At 34.2% G+C, this 24,051-nt stretch overlaps 1 protein-coding gene and 2 non-coding genes across 3 annotated transcripts; all 3 read right to left on the bottom strand.

Moving 5' to 3' along the window:
• Window positions 1-1,565: 1,565 nt before the first annotated feature.
• On the bottom strand, window positions 1,566-22,828 carry LOC128991831 (aquaporin AQPAn.G-like). The gene is made up of 6 exons (XM_054415037.1): window positions 22,691-22,828; window positions 10,777-10,994; window positions 9,351-9,494; window positions 5,744-5,956; window positions 4,425-4,505; window positions 1,566-2,096 (listed from the first exon to the last, which is right to left on the bottom strand). The coding sequence occupies exons 1-6, from the start codon at window positions 22,755-22,757 to the stop codon at window positions 1,968-1,970; spliced, it is 852 nt and encodes a 283-aa protein (XP_054271012.1). The 5' UTR covers window positions 22,758-22,828; the 3' UTR covers window positions 1,566-1,967.
• Trnak-cuu (transfer RNA lysine (anticodon CUU)) lies at window positions 12,916-12,988 on the bottom strand. Its single transcript has one exon. It is a non-coding gene; the product is annotated as a tRNA-Lys (tRNA).
• Window positions 16,866-16,938, bottom strand: Trnak-cuu (transfer RNA lysine (anticodon CUU)). Its single transcript has one exon. It is a non-coding gene; the product is annotated as a tRNA-Lys (tRNA).
• Window positions 22,829-24,051: the final 1,223 nt, after the last annotated feature.

The raw sequence follows: 24,051 nt of genomic DNA, 5'->3' as shown, positions 1-24,051 counted from the left end.
TTACGATATGTCCGTCTGTCTATCTGTCACTGGCTAATGTATGAGAGGAGTTTTTGTTTTTGGCAGCTATCTTAGGATTTTCGAAACTGAATGGTCGTCAGATATGATTGAGTCGCTCAAATAAAAGAGAGAACAATCTTGAAATACAACACCAAGGGAAATAGAAGGTTGTCGCATTGGCAAAAATTTGCTAAATAATATACAAAATTAACCATGTTAACAGATAAACTTAAACTTCAATCAATGAAAATGTAACGCTTTATTGCGTAATCCTTAATTTTGGGGGTGCTCTAATTTGGTGATAAAACTATTTTATTATTTGATTTGATTTCCAATATTGCGTAGTGAAATCATAGTTGAAGCATTACAAAAGATCTGAAACAATTACTTAGAAATGTACTAAAATGCTCCTTAATAAATGAAAGACTTACGTTTTGCTATCCAATTCACTGTGTATAGTATACCAATTCCCTAAAACCTCTGACTGGAAATCACGTTCAGATACCTGATGCATACAGGATTTTCGTCGATGCTTTTGTGATGGAAATCGACACAACAGGAACAAAGAGACGATATCTGTACTAATGGATCTACAAACTACATGACTGCCCTTGTACAACAGGTAGTCTATTGTACACAGGGATGTTTCTGTGTTCTACTTCACAATTAGGGTACACAATGGTACATAATCATTGACGAATGTGTCTTTTGTAAACAATCAATTACAGTAATTACTGGAAATTGGTTGATTTAGTTGTTTTAAGCTAGTTCGATCTGTACATTGTATTTCTACTCGTAAGAAACAAAGGGCACTTCTATTTAAGTCGACGTAAAAAGGGACTATAATTCAGGTATCTAAACCATAGGAGAAAATACCTTATTCATGGTGATTTTGCAATAGCAGTATTTTCGAATGATAGAGCTGTTATTTTTAAAGCACAGATTATCTTTGATTGCATTTAATCTTTTCTACAAACCAATAATGTGGTGATAACAACCCGATAAATACTCGATAGTTGTTATTAACGTTGTGTTAGGTAATCGATAAAGTACCTATATTTGATGCGATAGTCAAGTGATGAGAGGACTAGATTAAATTGTATATTGCATTGCAGTTTTCTTCAGTATCAGTATCATCTAAATTGTTAAAAAATTTTTTAAACGAGCTTTAAGGGACTTGCATTAAAAAATTAGGTATTAAGATTGCCACAAAAGGTAAAGGTCCTTTAGTTTTGGAAATATCGTTAAAAAAATACATTTTATTAAATAGAGTGTATTTACTTTTCGAAAATTTCTATTTGACCGACTTTAAAGAAACGCCTAGTACTATAGCTAATTTTTTAAACATTAATGATTATAACTAGCCAACAAGAACTTTCTTTCGCTTTTATAATTTTGTAGATGAATAGAACTGTGTCTTCTTACTCTTAAGACACCAATTTTCTTTACCATGGTGAGATAATTTTCTCCTTAAAAATTAGGAAGGGACCTTAAAAAGACACTACAAAATTGTAACAAAAAATACATTTATTATCTAAAGAACTGATACAAAATACAAACACACAACTTTTAAATTCAATCAAACTTTATGTTTCTATGTTATAATTTTAATCAAAACTAATCTTAAGACAATTATGAACTTTACAACTTTAGTACATTCCGCATTAAACTAAAATATAATATAGTAAAAATAGTATACTATTGGCATGTATATGAAATACATTCATCTATAACTGTTTCTTAACATATTTTTCAACATATTACAAGGATTATTTTTATTTTAAATTATACCACACCATGTAATAACGCACTTTCATATACCTCATTAAAGAAACAACATCAAACTATGTTTGTTCTGAAATATGTTTAAATGCAATGACTAATTACTAAGAGTATTTATTTGTCAAAATGTATTTTATAAAAATAAATTCATGTCAGTGAGATCTTGAGTCCTTAGTCCAAGTGCTTTACAAGGGTTGCATTTCTTCTGTAACCTCCAGGCTGGTGGGTGTGACCTTGGGTTTGACCTCTGATAAGAAGGTCTTGTAGATAAGCGAAGCTATGGTGGAACCCGTCAGAGGGCCGACCCAGTACACCTGTAAAATTACAGTAAGTGATAAGTGGGAGAAAGAAGCGTAGGGTTGATAATTGTGGGACAAAGTAGAAGTTTGTTAAGATTTGAACTAGCTAAAAGTTATGGGTATTAGTAGTTTACGCAACGATTGTGTAAAGATAGTATCTAGGGGTAATTACAAGAGTTGCGTACAATACTTTACCTAAGAAATTTTTTTTATTACAATCACTACTCATGACGTATAAGAGAGGTTATGTTTACGCTAATAACCTCTCATAGCCACTGATTGTGATGCAACGACTCATTGTCCTATTCACCCACTAATTCTTTAATCAATTAAATTGGCCTTAACAGCTGATAAGTTGACTAAAGTATAATTTTACTTCTTTTCTCCCAATCCTTGATTGGTCCAAACTTGTACCGTAAAGTAACAAAAAAAAAAAAAAAAAAAAAAAAAACTGTTAAGTAAATATTTACAATTCTAAGAACTGAATTGAAAAGGCTAGTTTTAAAAACGGCTCAATCACTCAATTAATAATAGTTTTGTCAATCGATCGATGAATCGATAAATTAACGATACTGTACTTGCATAAAATCCCACTGGAGGTTTTTTAAACACCAATTCGTCGCCTTTGTAGTGTAATTTACTATAAAATAAATAATTACATTTCCTTCATCGGTCTGTGCATAATGTTTATTGGGCACCGTAGTCAGTCGGGCGCCCGCAGTAGCAGTGACGCAGCCCGCGCGGCGTACAGGGAGATGGCATTTAAAATTTAAATCCCTCGGTGGGGGGGGAGGGGGGAGAGCCAAGGTCGTGGCGACCACGGTCTTTAGCTTATCGCATCGTTATCTACAGGTATGCGCTCTATCGCTCTTATCTCCCATTCATTCTCATTCCTAGACATTTAAATACACGACAATTGATTCTTTTATTTTATTTTCATTCACTTGATTCCTTTTCTTACTCTAATCGAAGAGTGCGTAGCTTCTAGTACTTTTTGTATGTTGTTCATGTTAAACTTTTGCTATTGCGATTACTGGGGATCATTATAAAATTTAATTACAATTCGACTGAGTAATCTTACTAATATTATAAATGTGAAAGTTTGTGTGTTTGTTTGTTTGTGTGTTTGAAGTTCAATCACGCATAAACCACTGGACGGATTGGTCTGAAATTTGGCATGATGATAGCTTACATTCCCGATTAACATATAGGCATATTCTTATCTCAAAAATCCTTTCGGACTCCGCCCCAGTGGCTCTGTAATTCCCCATGTTAACCTTATGAGTATTCATATTTAAAGGGAATTAAAGAATTTAGTGGTAGCAAAACGGGAGTGCCGATGGAGACCTGTGGGGGTGCGTGCGTTTAAAGGGACTTGGCCTGGTCTCCATCGGCACTCCCGTTTTGCTACCACTATAGTCAGCTGTTTAAACTAAAAAAGTTGGTTCTATGATATGGAAAAGCATTAAAAAGTTATAAGATTTACTAACAGGGTGCAGCACTATATTTTTTTGCATTTATGAAAACAGCTAATTTGAACTAAGCAGCAACAAAAAACTGTGATTCGCAATGAGAACTGTCAAAGTAGGATTGTTTACAGTTATGTTTACAGTTTTTCATTTCATGAATAATTTGTGATATTTTGCGAATTGTTGATAATTTTTTTTTCTCTATTGTTTAGGTGAAGTGGTAGAACATTATGGCTATGGTAGATGTGCAATACTATAGAATACCTACTGTAAAAAAACAAATTTTATCAAACTGTGTCCTCCCTTATTGCAAACGCAAAACTTGAGTATAACTGCAATAAGCATTTTATACTGATATTCCAACCCCGTACGAAGGACGGGTACTCTAAAGGGGAGAACGCATTGAAAAATATGTCTGGTATTCGGTTTAGGTTGTAGCAAGATTTGTTATTGTTGTCATAAACTCAATTACTTGTACCTTTGACAAACAGCTGAAATTCAGTTTGTTAAAGATACAGCTGGGTTATCTGATTTATTAATTAGAAATGTGAACAAACCAAACTAATTGCGTAATAGATTTTCATAGTCTTGGAGTTTAACGGCCCAAATCGATAACCTAAACCAGTTTACATCTGGAAACCAAACTAGTGTTCTAGTGTGTGATGTAGAGGTTAAATTTGAAAGCATGAAACTTTCTCGTTTATAAAATTGCATTCAGCGTTTTAAATGTGTCAAAGATAAATCGTCTCCTTGAAAAATCGTCATGGTTTATCTTGCTTTATAAATGAAAGTACTGTATATACTACAAGTACCTAATCTTGATTGAATAGATTGCTGTTTAAGGGTTGGATCATGATTTAAATGTAATACAAACCCAGTGGTCTGTGAAGTTTCCAGCGAGTAGAGCGGGTCCGAAACTTCTCGCAGGGTTCATACTGCCTCCTGAGTATTTAGCCTGTAAATAGAAATATCATTGTTTATACCAACTTTCATTAAATGCATTACATGCATTGTAGCTTCCTTATTAGCATCTTCACTAGTAATATTTCAATATGTCAGTAGTATATGTTTAAGAACTTATATAACTGCAATCCTTGTATGGTATTCCAGCTTGTAGTGCTGGAATATTGTTGTTGAATAGGTCTCGAATGCTTTTGAAATAATCTTTTACAACAAACATTTGGTTTAAGTTGAAATTGTGTATTTATTGTTAAAAAAATCTCTCCGTTTTACAATGAAGAAACTGAAGTACCTATTATTCCGGCCGTTACAGCCAGAGAATCCGATATTTACACAACTGGGTTGTAAAGAAAACAACCCTAAACGTTTTACTTTAAACATTTAAAATAGTTAACATCTGTATTCATTCGAAATATATTCATTCGGAAATATACCTTTGTAAAGAAGGTAGCTTTTTAACTCCTACAAATTATTTTGATCAGTGATTAAATTTAATCGCCCTTAAAATGTGTTTACTGTTGAATACAACAAATTTGGTTATACTGTAATGAATAAATAAACATTGTGCGTGATGTAATCTCTATTCAGATGAAATTATGAAATGTGAATACACAACCCCATACGTGAACAGTATGGAACTGACACCCACAACAACACCTGCGAGTGGCAGGGAACAAGGTCAGAACCCTTTTTGGATGACGTCATGCTACGTGTGTTGAGCCCTAACGGATCATGGAATTCACTTATTTTATCCTAGAGGGTGTTTGGACATTATCCATCCTGCTTTATGAGCAAAGCACTACATAAACAGTGGAGGCTACTCCCTTCAACAACCAAGGCAAAAATGTGTTTCGGATTCCACAATAAACTGTAGGTCCTTTAGTTGCCATTAGCTGTATGGGCTATCAATTAACAGCTGTGTCTAAGGAACATGTCATCCTTAGTCACTAACAATACTACAAGATCGCCCACTCATCCTACACTCATCTCCATCCATACTTTGCTTAAAATACCTACTTTGTATGGTCACCATTTAATAATAAAGTATTGAACATCCCCTCCAAGTACCACCACAGTAACTGCAGTAATAGGACCTAAGGAAGTTTTATGAACGTCATGATACTGGTTCGTTTTCCAATGACACCACTCTTCATTCCAATGCTTGCACCATCATAATAATTTTATACAGCTAAATTCGGTTATTAAACACACAAATTGAAAAATATCACTCACCCCAGGCAGGACCAAGGCTATGATGACCAGTCCGAACTTGACAGGCAGAGAGTCATGCTTGTCCTGACAGCGCGGGTCCCAAGCAGCGTTGACCGCCCAGACCAGGATACCGGTACACATTGCCTCCGCTAGGAGCGCTGCCGACGTGCCTACAGCGGGGGTGGGGGTGGTCACGCAGAAACTGCCCTCCGTGCAGTACCAAGGCGAGATAATCTGCGGGTAAAAGGGTTAGTTAACCACGTGTTCGTCCTGTCATAGGAGACCAAGCTCCAGATCCGTTTTACCATAGACAAAAATAATTAAATTTAGATCGTCTGATGTCCTGTGGTTACCATAGGTTCTGGCGCACACCACTGGGAGTGTCATCTAGTTACGGCGTACGCACTACGTAACTACACGGCGCTTCCAGCGGTGTGTGCCAGAACCCAATAACCATGGTAACCACAGCACGGCTGACAGTCTATATTTAATTATTTTTGTCTATGGTTTTACACACAACTTCAGGTTAGGGTGAGAGAAACGCTTTTTCACATATTAAAATTGGTTATTTGTGGGATTCGAACCCGCAAGCTTGGGGAGCGAAGATTCTCAATCTATCACAATAACTAGTTCGCCCCAAAACTATTGTATAAATGTATATGTTTTGAATGATTTCCGGTAAATTTGTTTAGTCTATGGACCTTTTTTATAAGGTAAATGGTTTACCCAATGCACAAATTAGTCTTGATCAAGAGTCTAATTTTCGCTTCGCATTGTTTATTAATTTAGGAACCCCCCTTTTCAGAATAGGCTTTCAACAAGGGTGTTTGACATTCTATGAACTATTCTACTCAAATGTAGTGAGTTTTATAATTTATTAAAATTTATTTGAAGACTAGCTGTAACCCGCGGGCTTTGCCCCGTTTAACTTCTTAATTTTCAAGATGATCTCGTTTGCATGGCTCAATCACGTCCTGACGTCCAGGTTGAAGTTCGTTCGCTACGCCCACTCACTTTTAGGTTAGAGCTCGTTCGCTACGCTAACTCGCCTCCAGGTTGAAGTTCGTTCGCTACGCTCACTCAACTTTTGGTTGCAAATTAGCTGTTGTCATAAATAATGTAAAAGAAATAATAGTGCTACACCCTGTTGGTAATCCTTGTACCTTTAATGCTATTGAACATCATAGAACAGAACCAACTTGTTTAATTGAAACAGCTGTTAAGATTCATCCATTTAAATATGAGTACTCATAAGGTTAACATGGGAAACTTCAGAGCCACTGGGGCGGAGCCCAGAGGTCGGAGGGTGAAATCCTTTCTTAGTGAGCGTGTACTACACAAAAGGAAGATGCCTGCCAAGTTTCAGGTTCCTAGCTCTTATGGTTTCTGAGATTTCGTGATGAGTGAGACGCATTTTTTCAATCAATATAAATGCAGCTTAAAATAGTTCTATCGGATAAAACTTTTAATTGAATTAAATGTCACACATTTTTTGAGTTCTATTAGTTTCACAGCTTTTTAATAAATCAAGTGTTCTGAGTTTTAAAATCAAGTGGTAAAATAACTGTTAGAAATTAATTCGAAATCGTGGTTTTTCTAACAAATACACTAGTGGAAGAAGATATAAACTAAACACCCTGACGTTATAGTGCGATCTAAAAGCAACTGTATCGCACTACGCGGGATTGCCGGACGTGAACATTTTATTGGGGTGTAAACTGGAAGTTTTCCTCCAAGTGGTGTCAAAATAGCAATACGGTTTTATGAGGTGACTCTATTTGCTCTGAGATACACCTTACGATGCTTTTTAGAACCGATTGTAAACGCAGGTTGTGAATTGGCCAGCTAAAAGTATACTAATCTAATTAGTAATGTAAAATTTTGGAAATTATGTGTTAGGTTATGGTTTAAATATTATTGGTTACAGGTTGGTAGAAAACTATAAAACTGGTGTTGTAATTGTGAAATAAGTTTTTAAACTGCTACCGAGTTAGGATAGGGTTATTAATGATTATAAGATTTTACATATGTTTTGTTATAAAGATAATCATCACAAAAAAGGTTTCGGATTTTTCCTTGAATGCTTGTTCTTCTGTGTATCAATAGTAAAACGGATTGCAAAAATCGGGTCATTTGCAAAACGAACAGTGGGACCTATAAGCTGTAACTGCAGTTAAGGATGGTTTGAATGGTAATTAACAATTTATCTTGCAATAAACCTCGTCCATGCTTCAGCTAGGTTTTCTGTATATTATGAAAAGTAATTGTCTTCATGTGCAAGTAATATGGTAACATTTCGAAGTGATATTCAGGCTGATCTTCTCAGTTGATATCTTGTTTTAAATAAAGCTCGATTCGTTGAAGTATTCTCTTTCCCTTTTATCGTCATATAACAATTTTCCAATTATATGGTTTATTAACTCATGGAAAATGTTTAAAAACTTTGCATATATAGGGTGATTACCGAGAAACGCATGTTTTTTAAATAACGAGTACTCAGGTTATTCAGAGCAAAAAATGTATTTATGAGTGGAAAAACAGTGTACACAATATGCAATTTCAGAATAAAATTACTTGCAATTTAGCATTTAAAAATTACATCTCTAAGGTGGTGGTTAGAGAACATTGTTAATTTTACAGGTCGCCTTCTGCTTGGATTCAGTGTTGAAGGTGTTCCTAAAAATTTGCTACGGATTTTGCTATCATATCTCTAGGAATGGTGTTGATTTCCTGGCAAATAGCTTCTTTAAGTTCCTGTATTGTTTTTGGTTTGTTTATGTAAACTCTACATTTCGAAAATCCCCATAGAAAGAAATCTGGAATTTTAAGACCTGGTGAGCGCTCGGCCAAGTGACACCACCAAAACGTGGGATAACTCTTTTAGGGAATGTTCGGCGAAGGAATTCCATTCTAATGCGAGCCCTATGGACTGTTGCCCCATCTTGTTGGAACCATACGTCATTACGTATCTCAACACGTTGATGGCACAGTTCCGGCAAGAAATATTCTTCCAACATTTCTAGGTACCGTTGTGGATTCACTGTCACTGCTCTGCCGTCGCGGCTAGGACTCTGAACTGTTGCAAGGCGCACTCTTTCAACTGTCTCAGGGGTACTAACTGTCCTTGCCAGTCTAGGAGGTTTCTTCTTAAGCAGAGATCCAATTGAGTTAACATTATGTATCCAACGCAATATCGTGTTACGATCAGAGATAGCACCATGCCGTGCAATGTTAAAATTCACCATTTGCGTAATATCGACGCATGACAAACGTACGATGTTCAAGGTCCCACATCTTGGCAAAAATTGAAACTGCACACTTCCCCCTCCACAGCTAAACAACTTCCGGCCGTAACCGAACGATATTCCTTATGTACTACGAAAGTCAAAAACATGCGTTTCCCAGTAATCACCCTGTATACAAAAAAATCTTAAGTATCTTTAGTTGAAAGCCCTCAAGGATTTTAAATCAGAAATAATACCTCACAGGCATATTTTGGAACAATTTCCCAAAGTTTTATCATAGAAATTCGATGGAAAACATGATAACATATAGATATACACGTGATTTTATGATCACATGATTTGACCCTCGTTTTATCGTAATTTATGTTGTATCATTAACATACCTTGACTGCAGCTGTTCCCAAAGTCGCTCCCAGACATTGGCTGATGACGTAAAGGAAGAATCTTGGCAAAGATAAATTACCGAATATAACAGCTGATAGGGAAACAGCTGGGTTGACGTGGCATCCCGAAACATGGCCAAATACCTGTGGAATATAAGGAATTGATTAATATTACATGTTAAAAGAATAATTGAGTTCAATCCTAACACGCTTGATGAGGCTTCACATCACTGGTCCTTCTGCAATTTTATCAATGAGCCACTCTTTTAATTAAATCAACAGGCCCGGCTTCTTTCAAAACTAATTTGTAAGTGACATGGCTAATTTATTTAGGGAGGCTAATTCATTCTACAAGTAGCTAGTGGATAGTATTTAGTTTTTTTTTTTAGGAAGGCTTTGAACGAGAAACCCAGAAAAGAATCTAAAACCACACAAGATTGTTGAGTATCAATATTTCTTATCCCCATTCACAATGACGTTTGAAGTGTGTTGACAGTATAGATTATCAAGATAATTAAAGACTCTACAGTAAGCCAAGTTCAAGCATCACTGTAAGACACAATTGGCAAAGACACTCAGGGTCAAGGAAGTAGTTAGTAGTTGGCAAGACAAAGCTTACATACCAATGTCATCACCTACACCACAGGATCCATACAAACTTACATTGCAACAAACATATTCATTAACCATTCCACCGTATGGAGTAAGAGTAATTTTCTATTACTCCCAAAAGTGTCATTCAACACGTAACTAAGGAGTACAGTTATTTTTTTTTAGATTAATACGCAGTGGGTTTCCCATAATTCTAAATAGAGCCTCCCGAACTCTAATTTAGTTGAATACCGCACAAATTAGGACATTATTTAACGTACCAGTTCAAGAAATTAGGGCAACAGAAACTAATAAATAGTTATCGAAACGTACAAGAAATGTTTGTCACTAGTGAAGATCAGTAAACCCTTCATAATGGTTGTTTCAAACATGGCGTCCACTTGACATGTACATCTTTCAAAATACCACAAAGTCTCACAAGAACCTATAAACCTATAATTTCATTTGTAAAACCCTATAAAAACTATCTTTAACAGGAGAACGCATTAATATATAAACATACCATATACCAATTAGTATTTATCCGTTCTCATCATATTTAGACACGTCATATACTGACCAGTATGGTATAACCTACTGTTTATAAAACTCCTTTATACAATTCCTTATGTGTATTTACTAGGGGAGCGAGCTGGTCTAGTGGTTAGAGCGCGGGACTCCGGTTCCTGGGGTCCTGGGTTGAAACCCCACCAAATCACCAATGGATTTTGTCCAAGAGATATTGCCGTAACCCCTAGGTATAGCCTGAAGTAATGTGAAAAACAATTCCGGGCTCGTGTCTCGTCCTAGAACAAAAAAATGTGTATTTACTAACCATGACGACGAGGGCGATGCCGCAAGCGAATGTGAGGGCGATGTTGAGATGACTCAAATGAGACTCTGTCCCTTCTATGTTGCCGATGAGACTGCTGCAACCGAGGCCGACGAATGTGGCTGTGCCGAGCATCTCGGCCACGCAGAGGTTCAGCAGGTTGCGGGCCTTGGCGGAGTCCAGGGGACTGAAGTCGTCCCCTCGCAGTCTGGACCATACATCTGGAACAACCGAGAGAGTTATGGAAGGTCAATTTTGTGTTGGAAAGTTGTTATGTTGGTAAATATGATGGGTGTAAGCTAAAACTTGTCTGCGATCGTTGATCCTGTCACATCATGTTCGCTGGGTTGAATCGGGGTACACTAGGATGAACATTCGCTGTAAGGAATTTTAGATGGGGTACATCTTTCAAGCTAAATCTATGTATATATGAGGCATTTGGGGTGTCAACCAAATATAATTCATCTTATCCAAACCTAACCTAACTAAACGAAATTATAAAACATCTACAACTCTTAAAAACACTAAATCTCTGCATAATTTCGCCTGTGTTTCAAGCGTTGGACAATAAATTAGTTCCACACCGACTTGTCTAGAGTACTGGAACTGATTGTCTAGCCACGAAAAGTAGGGAAGTAAATCTCATGTAAATTCTAACACCAAAAGTGTCCGTCACTTGGGACTAAACTACAACTGAACATCGGAAGGCAATGGCTGAGCAGGCACCAAAATCTCAGCTATCGTTAAAAAAAATCGTCTGTATGACCATTGGCTTACTTTTAAGATTCTTTGGAGGCCATCTTGGATAATTTCAAACCGCTGCTGAAGAGCTATTTACCATCTCAAAATATTTTTTCAAACACCGCAGTTTAGTATCTAGTGAACTGTGAGATTTAGACATTTTTATGAGTCAGAATGTCTAGGCTCCAAGTACTCTTAAGTGTTGGAATTAAAACTTCCAGAACCGAACGTTGTGACCAAAAACGATGTGAAATAAACATAACTGCATTCTATCAGCGAAAGTTCGTACTAAGGCGACGTTGTCGCTCCTAGTGGCGAAATAACGAACTGCTCAGATAATTCAAACACTTTAAACGTCAGCTGGTCGTCATTATCTGTAATCAGCTGAGACAGATGCGAGCTGCTCGTGAGATGTTCTTGTAATGAATCACCAACAATCACCAAGTCTTCATAGAGATCAGTTTTGTTCATCTTCTATTGTAATTCACTGTTCAGTGTGTATAGACAATTTGGAAAAAATCCTAGGTTGAGCTAAAATATGTGAATAGTTTTGGTGAAAAATTAATTTATCATGCCACCTATATGGACTAGATAGACACTTTTAAGTTTACATAGAACACCATCTATGTATTAATAGGCAAGCATGTTTCTTTAAAAAATCTTTCTCAGTTCGTGTGCATCGTAGGAAAAATCTACGCATACTGTTAGACAGATATTTTCCTGTATGTGTGCAGAATCCCTTTATAAATTAAAATAGGTTAAAAAATAAGCTCTAAAATGAAAGAAATCGTATCGATTAGCTTTAAAAGCTTCTAGACTTGACTCTAAACTAATTTCCCTGGAACATTAGTTCCCCTACATCGACATCAGACCTACCAGATATCAATAAGGTTTCTCATACATCTAGACATCATGACCGTTCCCCTTCTCAAAACAATGTTTCCAGCAGGCCCAAATCGAAACCCAAACCCACTTCAAAGTCTCCAATACCGCACTTCTTAATAATGGTTCCTGGTTTCCACGATGTCCTTGACGGCGACTCCTCCACGCATGTTACACCCGAGACATCTGGTCCACGACGTACAGGAGGTTGTGATGTGGCAATTAGGAAGTTGGACCAAACCGATGGCGTGTTGTTTGATCCGAATAATTGGTTACGGACGGTTTTTTTGCAATGTAAAGCTTGCTGATAGGAAGGGGTTCTCTGTAGACGATTTTAATATCCTTATTTATGCTGACAGAATATTATTAATATTAAAATAGGTCCAGAAAAAGGTTTACGAACGTTGAAACACCTAATTCAATAATACAGTATATGCAAATATTTCTTGTGTATTGTTGATGATTTAATAACTATAGTTCCTTTACAATATACCGTTCTAGTATTAGCTAAAATGTTTCCGCCCAACGTGGGGCTCGAACCCACGACCCTGAGATTAAGAGTCTCATGCTCTACCGACTGAGCTAGCCGGGCTTGTATCTAGCTTGAATATACATCCTTCAAGAATTGTTACACTTCCTACAACATATGACCTTTAACTATTATAACGAAGAAAATATCATACACAAATCTTTGAAAATAAACATATAGTTTTCAGGGTCGGTGTGAACTTTACCAGTAGGCTTGCACGTTATTATAATTATTGAAATCATTCGTTTTAAAGCTTAAGTACATAAATATATATGTTGACTAAATTACTTATCAAATATTTTTTTTTTTATAAATAACGATTGTTTAGGCATGGTCGTTGGGTTTTACAAATGCCCCCTTGTTTTAAAAACTGTTGGAATGGAATAGTAAAATTTCATTGATTCAGTAAACCACTAAACAAATTTAAGCCTAAAGGGTAAATACAGGGTGAGTTTCTACTTAGCGTGTTAACTTCGCCAGTAGGTTCTACTCACTAAAAGGAACAAAAAAGGTCCTATAAACCCATGTCCTGTTTTCAACCGTTTGGCTGTAATAGGGGATTTTGTGTTTTTCTTATTTTATTAGACTTTGCTCCACAATTTATGTAATAAAAACTTAACCAATTACTTTAGAGAGTTATAGTTAAAATCATTGGAAAGAATATTAAATTTGCTATAAATCAAAGGTTTCATTCAAGAATTATACCATTACATAGTCCACGTTATATCCAAAATAAAGTAAAAATGTCATTAAATTAATTAATTATGATAATTTTCATGAGCCCACTTTGATACATAAACCTTCATCTATGCAATGTTGAAATGCATAAAAAACTTGGCCATTTAATAATCTTTCAAATGATATGCTATTCAATACTATTATTGATATAAACCAGTGAGAAATTGCTAATAAACTACAATAAAACACAGTCTACATATTTTGTTTTTGCACAGTTTTACAGTTGATAATAATTACTGTATACTCCATGTTGTATTTTATTGAACAATCTGATAAGATTTGTACATTATTTTAACTTTTAAATATTTATAAAAATTATCTGAATTAATAAAATGTATAAACTCAAGGTTTTTCACATTTTCAAAGATGTGTTTGATTCTTAAATGCTGTATAATTAGTTTTACCTTGTGCTTGATTAAGTCAGCTTTTATTGATTTGTCATCTATAGCTAGATAACTCAGCTGCTTAAACATACCTTGTTGAGTAATTTGCTGTTTTAACTTTATATTTCCAAGTCAATTAAGAGTTTTTCAACATTTATTAAACTATGGAGCCTTTTACCAATCAAGAGTATGCCAACATGATGAATACAGTAATTATTATTACAGTAACAGTAAGAACTGTGTCAAAACAAAATCTGTAGACCGTGTTTTATTGTAGTTTATTAGTAATTTCTCACTGGTTTATATCAATAATAGTATTGAATAGCATATCATTTGAAAGATTATTAAATGGCCAAGTTTTTTATGCATTTCAACATTGCATAGATGCAGGTTTATGTATCAAAGTGGGCTCATGAAAATTATCGTAATTAATTAATTTAATGACATTTTTACTTTATTTTGGATATAACGTGGACTATGTAATGGTATAATTCTTGAATGAAACCTTTGATTTATAGCAAATTTAATATTCTTTCCAATGATTTTAACTATAACTCTCTAAAGTAATAGGTTAAGTTTTTATTACATAAATTGTGGAGCAAAGTCTAATAAAATAAGAAAAACACAAAATCCCCTATTACAGCCAAACGGTTGAAAATCGGACATGGGTTTATATGAGCTTTTTTGTTCCTTTTAGTGAGTAGAACCTACTGGCGAAGTTAACACGGTCAGTAGAAACTCACCCTGTATAAAGAGTGGATAGCGAAAGAATTAAACATGATATTGTTACAGTAACATTGTTTTTACAAGATTTAAATGCGTTATGTTTAAGTGGTTAATTTGTCTTTTAAATGAGTTTTCCCGCATACAAACTCAACCCTTTATTAAATTTTTCGTGATTTCTTTTCGGCAGTTGTTTAAATTGAAGAACAAATCGTTCAATTGTTGAATAAAGCTTCCTGTTTATCACTTGCCAAACAAATATAAGAACAGCAATCATTGTAATGACGCAAATTGGAAGGTTCAACAGAGAAAGTTGTTGATAGCCTTTAACAACTGTGTAATATCCTATATTTTTTGTCAATGTGGTACCAATTGAAAACCAAATCTTTGCCGATTTTTAAATTCATAATATTCAAATATGACTTAAATATTTTCAGTAGGTAGCAATATACTTATATTTACTTTTTGTAATTGAAGTGTCCATTTTAATAGTTTGTTAGACGGGTTTAAATAATAAAAAGATGTTGGTTCTGTATCGAATAAGATGCCAATCTTACTAACAATATTATAAATGTGAAAGTAGGTGTGTTTGTTTGTTTGAAGTTAAACCACGCATTAACTACTGGTTGGATGGGCAACTCCAAGTTCAAGTTTCTCAGAACCATCAACAATACTCATCAAATCACTGGATTGAAATATTATTTTAATCTGAAATTTCCACAATGGAGAAGTTTCAAATTTACAGGTTACAGGATGGGCGAATTTTACAGGTTATTCGCTCATGATAGTTTATCAGTATAATGATAGCTCACATTCCCGATTAACATGTAGGCATATTCTTATCTCAAAATCATTTCGGGCTCCACCCCAGTGGCTCTGGAGTTGCCCATGTTAACCTTATGAGTATTCATATTTAAAGTAAATAAAGAATTTAGTCAGCTGTTTCAACTACACAAGTTGGTTCTATGAAATTAAATAGCATTAAAAAGTTAAAAAGTTTTACCAAAAGGGTGCAGCACTATTAATTTTTTGCACTTTATATGACAACAGCCTAATTTGAACTAACTAGCAACAAAAAGCTGTAATATACAATGAGACCTTTACTTGTTTCTATTGTTTAGGTGCAGTAGTACAACATTATGGCTATGGTAGATGCACTATACTATAGTTTACCGTAACTTAAAAGAACCAAATTTTCTTAAACGGTGTCCTCTCCCATTGCAAACGCACAAGTATTACTGCAATAAGCATTTTATACTTATATGCCAACCCCGTACGAAGAACGAGTACTCTGCTAGTATAATATAATGTACACACAATCTACACCTATTAAGTAATAGTAAGTATTAAGTAGTAGTAGTGGGTAATAGTGTGGACGAAATTTAATGGTTTGACATTATAAAATAAATATTTTTATATCGTATTTTAAACAGGGAAAAGTCGTTTTAACCTAAAGAAAGTTTGCATCTGGATATGTTTTTCGTGTTAGAAGGTTGTAAACCAGTTGAATACGACAAAGAATAAAATATGGCTGAGACCAACTGTAACCATTTGTTGGAACTTTGGCTTCTTTGACACTTACTAACATTATTTTCGAATTCAACTTCCGTTCTCAGTTTTTCAGCCTGAGCCAATCCCCATTATATGAATCCATTTATAAACAACTCCTTATTGATCTATTGACTTGGGATCCTAATGAGAAAGTTTCTTACATATAAACCTGAAGCATGATTTCATGTTTGGTTTGTGTACGGTTACGTTTCGGTTCATTTTGAAGATTTTTATCTTTTTAGGTTCACCGGACATTGTTCAGTTATTTTATTCGGTAATAGCGGAGGAAAATAAATTTGTGTTTGAAGTGTACTTTATCTTGTTGAAAAATAACAATAAATCAAATATTCATTGCAACGATTCTTTGCCTTTAGATAATGGAAACCAAACAGTTCACATACTGTACAGTGGTAAAATAAAATGTTATAAACATTTTTAATTCTTCCGCAGAATGACATTTTAATAATTTTAAATGAGACTGTAGTTCGATGCACTAGTTAATCGCACGTTAGACCTTAACATGTGGTTATGTACTAAAATGTTGCCGCCCAACGTGGGGCTCGAACCCACGACCCTGAGATTAAGAGTCTCATGCTCTACCGACTGAGCTAGCCGGGCTTGTATTTAGATCGAATATACATCCTTTAAAAATTCAGCCTACCGTCTATAGAATCAAAGGCTACAATGGTGCAATTAATTTAATTTAAATTTCATAAAACCATAAGAAGCTTAATCGTACATTTTTGTATATTTATTGAGCTATTATAAAAAAATATGTGATTTTTAAATGTAAAAATGGTTAGTTTTATAATGTGAAATTTGCAGTCTAATTTTATTTTTGTGTTGTTTTTAATCAACGGTTTGCCAATTTTACACCCTCCATAGTTATTTGTTGATAGTTTTGCACTTATTGAAAAAGTAGTTGGGCAAGCTTCTCTCACCCATAAATACCATAAGTAATATTTTTATGCTTAATTTTATTTAATGCCGGTTGAAATTGGCAAGAAGTTTATAGTTAGCCTGTTAATTTAATTTCGTATTATTTAAACAGTATTAGACTGCTAATGGTATATTACATTTATTAAAATCCAATATTGACTCAATCGAAGCCTTAATTTTCATAATACTAGCAAAAATATTTACATTTCTTATTTGTGAATCTATAGTCAAACGTATTACCAATTTCCTTATGCACATCTTTCAAAATCTACGTAATAACAGTTTCTGTATTCCTTTCCACACACACTTAGGAACTAAACCCTAATAGTAGTTTACGCAACGATTGCGTTAAGTGAGTCTTTACGACACGAGTAGAAAATTTAAGGCACGAGCCTTGGCGAGTGCCTTAAAAACTTCTACGAGTGTCGTAAAGACTATTAACGCGAGTTGCGTACACTACTTTACCTACGACCGTTTTTTAATTACTATCAATCTGGATTTAATTACTAACAATAACTACTGATAACTTTTTAGAGAGGTTATGTTTTCGTGTATTGTCATTGCCACTGAAAGTGATGCAACGACTTGTTGTATAATCAGCTGATTTCCTGTAATTACGTGTTTGTTAAACTTTGTTAAACTTCATTGCTAGCAGCATTCTTACCATAAATAATATCGTATCAGGTACGATTCGGCAAATATTTCATTTATTTTTGGACTTCCACCAACTTAATTAAGAATACGCGAGTATCAACATGAACAAGTCGGATCAACAATTAAATTGGTCAACTGATCAGCTGATCAGCTGATTAGTTGACGTTCGAAGCATTACAATTTTAATTCTTTTCTCTCAATACTTGAACCTCATTGGCCCGTTACCTGTGTGGATATGAGAAAACTATGCGGATATGAAATGAAACTATGCGGATATGAAAGTAAACAGCTGTAAAGTGAAACTTTTCAATTCTAAGAACTGGACTGAAATGGCTACTTTAAAAAACGGTCGTAGGTAAAATATTTTACCAAACTTGATTAAGAAACTACATTTAACCCACTTAACATATTTGCCTAAACATTTCCACAATATCGCACAGGCACACTTTAAAGGGTGCGAGTGTAGCTTATGGGTAAGCTATACAATGAGCTATTGAGAGTTAAGTATGACTATGCAGCAAGTAGATCTACAGAAGAGCACTCTTGTTTCAAGTATGTAGGAGCTGCTCTTGAAATGGCTTATTGTTGTACATCCGTTATATGCTTTACATGTATTGTTCATGTAATAATACCAAAATTTGCTTGTACAGTATATGTGTTTATGAACAGTTTTCTTATCGTATTTTGTTTATGGATATCTATTCATAAATCCCATAAGTACCCATGAACCTTTGAGAAAACTACAAGTCACACCCCCAAAAATATACCTAAAAGTTTCGTCATGACGTTAAACTTTGCGCAAAACTATCCATTATTTCATAAATTGCCCTTTAAGGTCGTAATTCCTTTCTAAAGGGAACTTTCCATATACCTAATGTTAAAAATACCTCAGCTGTACGTATTTGTATGTTATTCTTTCAATATATTACCTTATCAAAATCATGTGTGATTATTTGTTTGTTTTACTATATTCTGTTTTGTTTATTTCAACTTAACTTAACCAATCAAACTTTTTTATAATACTTAATGAAGTCAAACGGGGTGAAGCCCGTGGGTAACAGCTAGTTATAAGTATTAGATATTGTAGGTAATGTTGTACATTTGATAGTCTAATAGTCCTAAGTAATAGTCCTAGCTAAGTAACAGTTGCATAGTAGTCAGCAACACAAAACAAAAATAATCTCACTCCATTCTATTTTTTTCTTTATATCGTATTCAGGTAAAAATTCGCAGAATTTTGTTTCTGTCCTAACATTATGATATTCATAATGATCGTAACTATATTGTATTCCAATAAACATTCTTAAAGTTTGAAAAACTCACTTTCATAGGTCTAAAATCGTTGGTTGGCTACCTTAAATTCTTATAAAAGGAAGGAAGGATAACGAATTTTGTAAAAGTATAAATGAGCAAGTTTAAGTGTTTACCCATTCGGGGCAGAGCTTTTAGTGAAAGTCGAAGTACAAAACCGCTCTTATAACTTTTCTCATAAAGATTTCAAAATGATCGGGCTCAACTCTTCGAGGTTTTTGAACTTTTGTGTCTAATATCGTTTCTCGAATGATAGGAATTATCTTGCTTTTTATTAGACAAAATACCTCAGATAGCTAAAAATTGGGATTTCTAATTTGTAATAGTTATTATTATTTACAAAGACTTGATTGTATTATTTTATTTTGATCTGGTGATGCAATTTATCCAAATATTGGATGGCTAGAAGGGAGTAGTAAACAGGTTGACTCACAAAATTGCATCATATAAAATTCACAGGAAGTTTTACATTCGCTATGTATATTACATCACTAGTTTCGTCAGCTTTAGAAAGATGACAAAACACAACCAATGCGAATATACATACCTGTATGTGGTTATTATTATTTGTCGGTACTGTTAATGATTTTAGTAAGATATTCAATACTTGAATAGTTAGTCATGCTTCTGCATCCATCGGAGGGGGTTAACCGATTCAGAAAAAAGATTTCCCTTGCTTGAAAGTTTCAGCCCTTTATATTTCTTAGTAAGAGGACCAAGAGTTGAAGGTGGATTCCGAACCCCCGGGTCACATATATCACATCGTTAAAAGCCATTATTGATTGATAGAAACCCCGTGCTCTAACCGTCCAACAAACCAAGCCGTCTCGGATAGTTTCTACGAGTTTGTCCTTGAAATGATTTATATATGTTGGGCGTGACCTTTCAGCGCCCATTTGTAATAATGGTCCCATAAAGTAAGAATTTCGTGAATTAACACTCCTTTGCTAGTTAGGTAAAGGTGAAAGGAGATAGAGAGAGAGGGAGAGAGGGGGAGAGGGAGAGGGAATGAGTTGTGTGACAGAGAAAGAGAGTGAACTTCTAGGTCGGCCAAGGTTATTCCAGTATCAAAGTTTCAAAATAAATACAATCATTAAATAAATAAAGGATTAATCAATGCAACTTGTGGCATACTACATAACTCTTGAGCAATCCTGATATTATCAGTGCATCTGCAAATCACAGTGTTTGAGTATTTTCCGTAACGAAGTAAATTAAAAATATTTTTTTTTGCCTATTTAAAAAAGGTGCGTTACGATTAATTTATAATGGAATAAATTTGTGCCCTTAAAATACATAAAGAAAGTTTTTTAGTTTTGCACACAAAAGTATTCACCGAAGAACAGTAACTAAACCAACCAGTAGATTATGTATTTTTTTATTAATGTCTGTTTAGTAGCAGATTGAGATTCAGTAGTGTCTAGTAATTTTTTTGTCGTTTACTAATCCAATAGTTTCCATTAGTAAGTAAACCTATGTCAAATCTCGTGTGTGCTTATGAAGTCTCATATATATACAGGGTGTTTAATAATCAGTATCAAAATGGTATAGCATTATTATGCACCCAAATTATACAGTAACAAAAACACACAATTCGTACAGTAATATCTCAATCTTTATAAAGATTTCTACTTTTAGATTTAAACAATTTCTTGAAATTGACAAAAATGTAATTTTTCAATCCTTGGCCATTACGATGATTTTTTCAATGGTAAAAAAGAAAATATAATTACATTTTCTATCAGAATAAGTATAATTTAGTACAACCAGATGATTTTCAAAACTTGTAAAATAATGTTGTACGCATTACTAAACAGAATTTCAATATTAGTTAGTTCCATTATGATGTATCTAGAGTCTGTTTTGCCCCAAGGAAAAGAGTTACTTCACTCTCTTAACGTAAACAACTGATTTACTTATGGGAAAACATATTAGTTATTGGTTAGTGTATAAAGTGGAACACAGTCCAGTAATTAAATAGGTTAGTTTTGTAGTAGTTTGTATTGTTTGACGACCTTCGCCGAGAAATTATTCATACCTTTTTTTGCAAAGTGTGTATTATGCTGGGACATCAGACATGCTTTTTTAGATTACAAGAAAATAGCACAAATGCATGGTGATAACGTTATGTGTTTCGTGTATGTCGAAGTTGTATTAAAAGCTTTACACATAGTTGCCATAGTACAATCGATAGTTTTAAGTCAATATTTTTTACGCAGTATTTAAAAAAATGAGAATTATTGAAACTATTGAACTTGCGAACTAATATGTAGGACTACAGTATACCTACAAAAGTTTCATCATCAAAAAGGATGACAAATCTAGGGTTTATCTATGATGTAATATTGCAAAATGCGATTAATTATTTTTCCAAACGTGCAACCTATTCTATTTTTAACTATAAGTTTAAATTTTCTTAGAAAAAAAATCTGCAATCAATTTGAATTTAACTTTTAACGCTTTAATACAGGCTCCAGTTTACGCAACTAATGCGAATATAATGTTTATCCAGCAAATATGAGTATGGAGTGTTTTAAATAAATCTTAAACCAAAACGATTTGTTTCTGATTTCTGATGGTTGATGTAATTAGCCTAAATATTTGCTACGCTAACAAGTTGTCCAAATAAGTTGGTTTTAAACGCAATATTTAATCACCTTCTGCAAGTGTGTTTGGTACATGAAATTAACTAGTTTCTCAAATAGACTTTTAAAATTAAAATTCTACTATGTTTGTGCATGTCTTAGTAGCTTCCTGTTGAAAGCAAACGCAAAAAGTGTTTTTAGTACTTAAAATATTTACTTAAAACCATAAATACTAATAGTATTTCAATACAAATTCTATTTATCTTGAAATTTATTGAAAATAATAATCAAATGCCGAAAACAAATTTTGTATTTAAGGTGTATTACGAGTTAATTTTTCTGGGTCATGCCAATGTGTGTTGCTTTACTTTCATAAACTACCGTTGAATAACGGACTCTTCCATTGATTTTTTCATTTTTATGAATGGACCGTTGTTTAATGAAGTGTTCATTAAAAAGTCCATCTATTTGTTTACTACAACCTATCCCCTGGTATTACAAGCAAAGAGAAAAGTACACTTCTTAAAATTTACCCTGAAATAAGAGACAATAGTTTTAACTGCTATTATCAACCTCTATGGTAACTGAACTCACAACACACGCCAACACACGTTTTAGACTTTCAAGATGTTAATGTTTCTACTCGTACTATCCCAAAACTTTGTCAATGCATAATGAATGTAAGTTTTCATCTTAAAATGGACAAATATTTTATTTGTTGTCGCAAATTAATTTCGACAAGAGTTTCAACAAAATTATGATAAGCCCATTGTAGTAAACATGTTCAAACCATTAATAAACTTTACTAATGAATTACAAACCCCCTGCACACTTACAAATATACACAATTACACAGTATTAAAAATAAGAAAAATCCAAACCTTGTTTTTTCTCGTATTCCTCCCTTTTGCTCGCACCATTGACTATTTCAATTTTCCTCTCATCCATCACGATCACACACACTGCACTGTCCACTATACGCTACGTATATACGCTTCACTATACGCTATACGCTATACACCACACGCCGCAGTCGCTACAGTAATGCCCGCTCGGCGCGTCTAGCTAAGTATATAGCGTCTGACGCAATGTCGCCGTCAACTACAGTGGACCTATGAGACATTCATTCATGCCAAACTTCTCAGTTCTGATCAATAGGTTGTAAACATTGATTGTTTACGTCATCTAGGGATAATCAGGTGAGGTGTAGAGGTAGTGGCTTCGGGCCAGAGGTTATGGGTTCAAATCCCATCATTGACCTAAACTTTGTTAGCAGTAATGAATTAAGTTAAGGGTGTTTTTCAGCATCTTAGTTAGCATCCAATGCATACGGTGGTAAAAAAGACAATCAAAATTATTTTAACGTAAAATTGCAGTCTCTATTTTGTTTAAGTTAACCTAGATTTCAAAGTAAGAGGGGGTCAACCTGGTCTAGTGGTAAGGTGACGAGGCAAAGTCCTGCTCTCAAATCCCTCCATTCAGCATTATTTTTTTTACAATGTAATATATTATATTCTGAGTTAGTTACCTCGAAGAATTTAGCACTATAACTTAATAGTTCATCACGCTGTCCAAATGTTTTTTTTCGACCTGTGATCATTACCAACAAGATTTCAAGTTTTCAAGCTGATTTTGTACTTTACTTAAAGACGAAAACGAAAAATAAATACGTGCTGTACGTCTATATTCTGACAACGTATGATATACATAAGCATTAGTAAACTCGTGACTTTTTACTTAACAAAGAGTGCAGCCGTTGACTTTATAAACTGAAGTAGACCTAATGTGTGCATCTATTACAGTTGCCTCCTCTATTTAGGTTTATTATATTACTTATGACATGAAGTTACAATGGTGTACAATAATTTCTATTTGCTGTGGCAACAGTTTAGTGTACGAACAATACATTTCATATTAGTCTAAAAATGGTTAAAAACGTATGTGGCAATGGAATATTTGTGTACCTTACGTCAAAGATAAACATAGAAATTTAATTTTTAACAATAAAAACCTAAATTTGAAAGAGCATTTCAGCTTTGAGACACATAAATAACTAAGAGAAGTGTACCAATGTTTAAACAAGCTCGTTTACACAAACAATACCAGTATTCTCAACACAAATTAGCATATATATACATAATCCATCAAAAAATCACTGTTAATATTCGCGTTCTTTGATCAATACGTCATTCAAAATACATATTTTAACTGACGACATTATTCACCCTTTATCACGTGACAG

This window comes from Macrosteles quadrilineatus, unplaced genomic scaffold (assembly GCF_028750875.1).
Source record: "Macrosteles quadrilineatus isolate MER2022 unplaced genomic scaffold, UCM_ALF_1.0 Scaffold_4__1_contigs__length_99947679, whole genome shotgun sequence".
Lineage (NCBI taxonomy): Eukaryota > Metazoa > Arthropoda > Insecta > Hemiptera > Cicadellidae > Macrosteles > Macrosteles quadrilineatus.
The sequence above is the reverse complement of the archived record's forward strand: the minus strand, read 5'-3'. Positions and strand labels throughout refer to the sequence as shown.